Source organism: Poecilia reticulata, linkage group LG14 (genome assembly GCF_000633615.1).
Source record: "Poecilia reticulata strain Guanapo linkage group LG14, Guppy_female_1.0+MT, whole genome shotgun sequence".
Classification (NCBI taxonomy): domain Eukaryota; kingdom Metazoa; phylum Chordata; class Actinopteri; order Cyprinodontiformes; family Poeciliidae; genus Poecilia; species Poecilia reticulata.
In genome coordinates, this window is record NC_024344.1 from 3,153,207 (window position 1) to 3,157,483 (window position 4,277).

Here is a 4,277-nt window from a genome sequence, read left to right on the forward strand (position 1 = left end):
TATTTTTATAAATCAAACATGATAGGTGTTAATATGCATTCAGACCCCTTCATATCATTAAATACAATTCTGTTGTCACCTAATTGGTAAATAGTGCACAAGTATCTGTTTCTGTGAAGGCCTCAAAGGTTTGGTAGAGAGCAAAAGTAAGCAAAAAGCATAATGAAGACAAATGAGCTCTGCAGACAGGACAGGATTAATGTTACAGAAATGTTTACAGCAGAGAAACATTATAAAACAAAAGACCAAAAAGCATYAAGATTTTTGAAACAACCTATACAGAGGAGACAGTAAACGTGGAGAAAGAYGCTCYGATCAGATGAGACAAACTGAACCKTTGGTAGTCATGCTACACATTATGCATGGCCTCATCATAATGGGGGCTTAGAGTGAATTAGAATGTGAATGGAGCTAAATTAATTGTAATCCTGGATGAAGAACCTTCTGAGGATCTGTGGCAAAMATTTAAAATTAATGTTTACAAATGTCCCCTATCTAATCCAGCAAAACTTTCAAAGGCAACACTGCAGAAATGTCAGTCTCTAGAAGGACAAGCAGGTAGAAAAATACCCCCAAAAGAGTTGCAACTGTAATTTTAACTTCTGGAGGCTGAATACAAATTCATGCTATACTTTAAACTGTTATTTGCTGATTTTTATCCTGAATGAAATCAGARTAATGTTTACTAGTTTGCTGCTGGACTAAAATGGTTTTATCTTCATGAYAATGTTGATAGCAACCATAACGAAATAATATTTTCTAAAACATCAGTAAATAACTGCAGATATAGTAATTTTTAATTCGGTGCATGACGTCAAGTGGCTAAGATGTAATCCTCAACCTCCTGCACAAATTGTAGTGAAAATTCTCAATGTCTTGTTTCAGAATAGATTATGATGAACTGGGTGAAAAAATGCAACAATAATCAGTTTATATCTGTTCAAACTGTCTTCTTAAAGTAAAGCGAAATATGAATTCTTACAACCAGGGTTTTAAAATCAAGTGTTTAGTTGCTATTAAATTCTATCTGAAGATAAAATAAAGTTTTACCTGCAACTTCTGCAGAAATCTAAAATGTTGATTTTRAAGAAAAAAACATGCTTTAATTTCTGCWAAATCTAAAATGTACAATCTGCTAGATGTTATGATTTAAAACACAGTTATTTTACCATAGAAAACACAGCTGTAAATCACAGTATGACAGTAACTAACCGGCGTTCAGCTGACAATTGGCTACTACAAAGTTTTACAAAAACATTGTTAAAGTTTATTACAACAAAAAAAATGTGCCTATTTGTTGGGAGCTTGGCTTGACAGCTGAGACTGAAGGAAGATGTTTCACTAAGCAGCAGAGTGAGTAAGAAGAGCTGATTTTTAGAGCCACTGAAGTGCTACAAAAGCTGAAAGATCTGGCAGACTGACATTGAAGGATGCTGATGCTGCGTTAAGCTTCNTTAAAACACAGTTATTTTACCATAGAAAACACAGCTGTAAATCACAGTATGACAGTAACTAACCGGCGTTCAGCTGACAATTAGCTACTACAAAGTTTTACAAAAACATTGTTAAAGTTTATTACAACAAAAAAAATGTGCCTATTTGTTGGGAGCTTGGCTTGACAGCTGAGACTGAAGGAAGATGTTTCACTAAGCAGCAGAGTGAGTAAGAAGAGCTGATTTTTAGAGCCACTGAAGTGCTACAAAAGCTGAAAGATCTGGCAGACTGACATTGAAGGATGCTGATGCTGCGTTAAGCTTCRCACTCTTCCTCTGAGTTGGCAGCCTAACTCCTGTAGCGCCGTCTCTCTGTTTCCTGCCTGCCAGWAGTAACAGAAGAAGCTACAAAAATCTGCTGTAGCAGAAACAATAATATTTTCAGAATAATTATGTCTGTAATGCTTGGAATATAAAACTGTGTTATGTTTTTCTTATGCCTGAAATTTTAAAATAATCTGTGCTGCGTGTTTGTCATTTGGCTGACAGTCAGTCTGGTGTTCTGCAATGCAAAGCAGTTTTTTTTTATTGTAAAACAAGGTGAAAGACAGAAAGGTTCATATCTATTTGTATTCTCCGCATAAACAACACTTTCTGCATCATTGCAAGAATATATGCAGCTTGAATTTCAGCTTATATTTATATTTGAATTTGAGCTGAAAACCCACATTTAATTTCAGTGGGTCAGAAATTAAAGTTGTTGTGGGACTTGCTGGGAGGAAGAGTTGAGAAAGAATAACAACATTTATAAAGACCACAAACCAATTTCAAGGCATCAGAAGCAAAATAATTTTTTTWAAGTCATGTTTGATATCTACAGCATTTTTACAACTGTTACTTGATTTTGCTATAAAATGACCTGTAAAATACAAAATACTGTCATTTAGAAGATTTTTTTAAAAAGTTTGTTTCTTTTGAAGCAAAAGATCTAATGTCAAAGATTTGTGCACAGTCTGGCATTTCTAAGTTGTATTTTTGTATAGAATTCAGGAGTTCATGAAAGAAAKAAATAAATTGCCATTTACTTCTTGTAGACTTCTTTTCCTGGCAACCTTCACTTGGTCTTGGTGCTTCGCCCCACCAGCTTGCTGAGCTCCACCCCCAGTCCGTCCTCCAGCACAGATCTGGGTTTTCGCTTCAGCCAGGATGACTTCCTCCTAAAGATGCCGGTAAAAAGACTTTTCCGAATATCACACAGCATATTTAGCATGCAACACTGCATTTAGTTAACTTTCTAATTTTRTAAATGTTAGACAGCAACTAGCGAGTTGGACTCAGGGTTTATTTTTGCTCCGTGTCTTGCAGGTGGTGATGCTGCGCTCAGTGGGTGACCTGCTGCGCTACATCGATGAAAACCACCTGGCATCAGACTTTACTGCAAAGGTGGAATATTGCCAAAGCGACTGGGTCCTCCTGCGATCGGTAAACGRCTAACTGATGTTAATCCACCACAGCAAGTCATGCTCATGAAATGTCATCTGTTTTTATACTTTTGGGTGACAATTTGTTTGTTTTTGCAGTCCATTGAGACYTTTGCAGTGACAGTGAAAGAGATCGCTCAGCTGCTGCAGGGATTCGGCTCTGAGCTGTCTGAGACCGAACTCCCAGATGAAGCTAATGCCATTGAATTCCTGCTCCACTCCCACTCACATCGATACAGACAGATGAAGGTGGCACTTCCTCACTGTCTATCTTTGTCTTTTTCTCTCTCCTCTACGTTTTATATCAGTTTTTTTTCCTATATTCAAGGTGCATGTTGCTTCAGCTTTGTGTGTTTTTTCTTGTTTTGTCAGGATGACATCCGGGGCGTGCTGAAAGAAGGACGCCTGCTGCTGTCAAACCTGGAAACAGTTAAAGCTGCAAAGAGAGAAGCTGAGGAAGAGCGGGAAATACAAGCAGACATGGAAACTGTTCAGAGGTGCTGTTCATGTGAAACATTTGTTGTATTTAGATTTAGTTTGAAAATGTAAACTTTATTTAAGCAGAGAGTTTGTTTTGGAGTGTGCCTGCCGTGTGTATTTCAGGCTTCTGGCACAGCTCAGAGACATGGAGGAGGCTTTTGATGGTTTCTTTGAAAAACACCACCTGAAGCTGCAGCAGTACCTCCAGCTGCTGCATTACGAAAGCAGCTTCCAGCAGGTGGGATAATTGGTGTTTGTGCTCTCACTCCCATAAAAGTCAATTTAGCCAGGCCTCTTGATTTASRCTCTTGTGGTTTGTGTGTAGATGGATGAGGTGCTGGAGCGGATCTCGGCCCAGGAGAAGGAAATCGCCTGTGTGGGAACTACAGTGGTTCAGACAGAACAGCTACTCAGAGATCTGGACAGTCTGGATAAACGAGCTCAGGTCACGAAACACACACACARAGATTCACTTCACTCRATGTTCAGGTGCATCTCAATAAATGACAACAATATTGAAAAGTTACTGAATTCAAAAGGTGAAACTAATTTTTCAGATTAATTCAACAGAATGATGTTTTCAAGCCTATATTTATATTAAATGTGATGATTTTTACTYACAGCTAATGAAACATTGTGAGTTAGAATATTACATCAGATCAATAAAAATGTTTTCAATATAGAAATGTGGGCTTAATGAAAAATGAGATGATATTGTTTCCCATTTTGAGCCTTTAAAGTGTAAATCAAAAGTAAATAGTCAATAGTCGTTGGATGATTCTGTCTCATTTAAAATAAAAAGATGTGGATATTGCATCTTGGGCTGAAGCTGAATTATAATATCATATTTAATAATAGTAATGTAATTATAATAAAGAGAGGT

The 4,277-nt window shown here is 37.2% G+C and overlaps 1 protein-coding gene across 1 annotated transcript in view; it reads left to right on the forward strand.

Moving 5' to 3' along the window:
* mcf2b (MCF.2 cell line derived transforming sequence b) overlaps positions 1 to 4,277 on the forward strand; it is a 21,342-nt gene that overhangs the window by 4,610 nt on the left and 12,455 nt on the right. Inside the window, 7 exon segments of the mRNA XM_017308492.1 lie at positions 2,528 to 2,662; positions 2,799 to 2,915; positions 3,014 to 3,163; positions 3,287 to 3,411; positions 3,518 to 3,632; positions 3,720 to 3,970; positions 4,272 to 4,275. Of these exon segments, the coding sequence (XP_017163981.1) occupies positions 2,528 to 2,662; positions 2,799 to 2,915; positions 3,014 to 3,163; positions 3,287 to 3,411; positions 3,518 to 3,632; positions 3,720 to 3,970; positions 4,272 to 4,275 (897 nt within the window).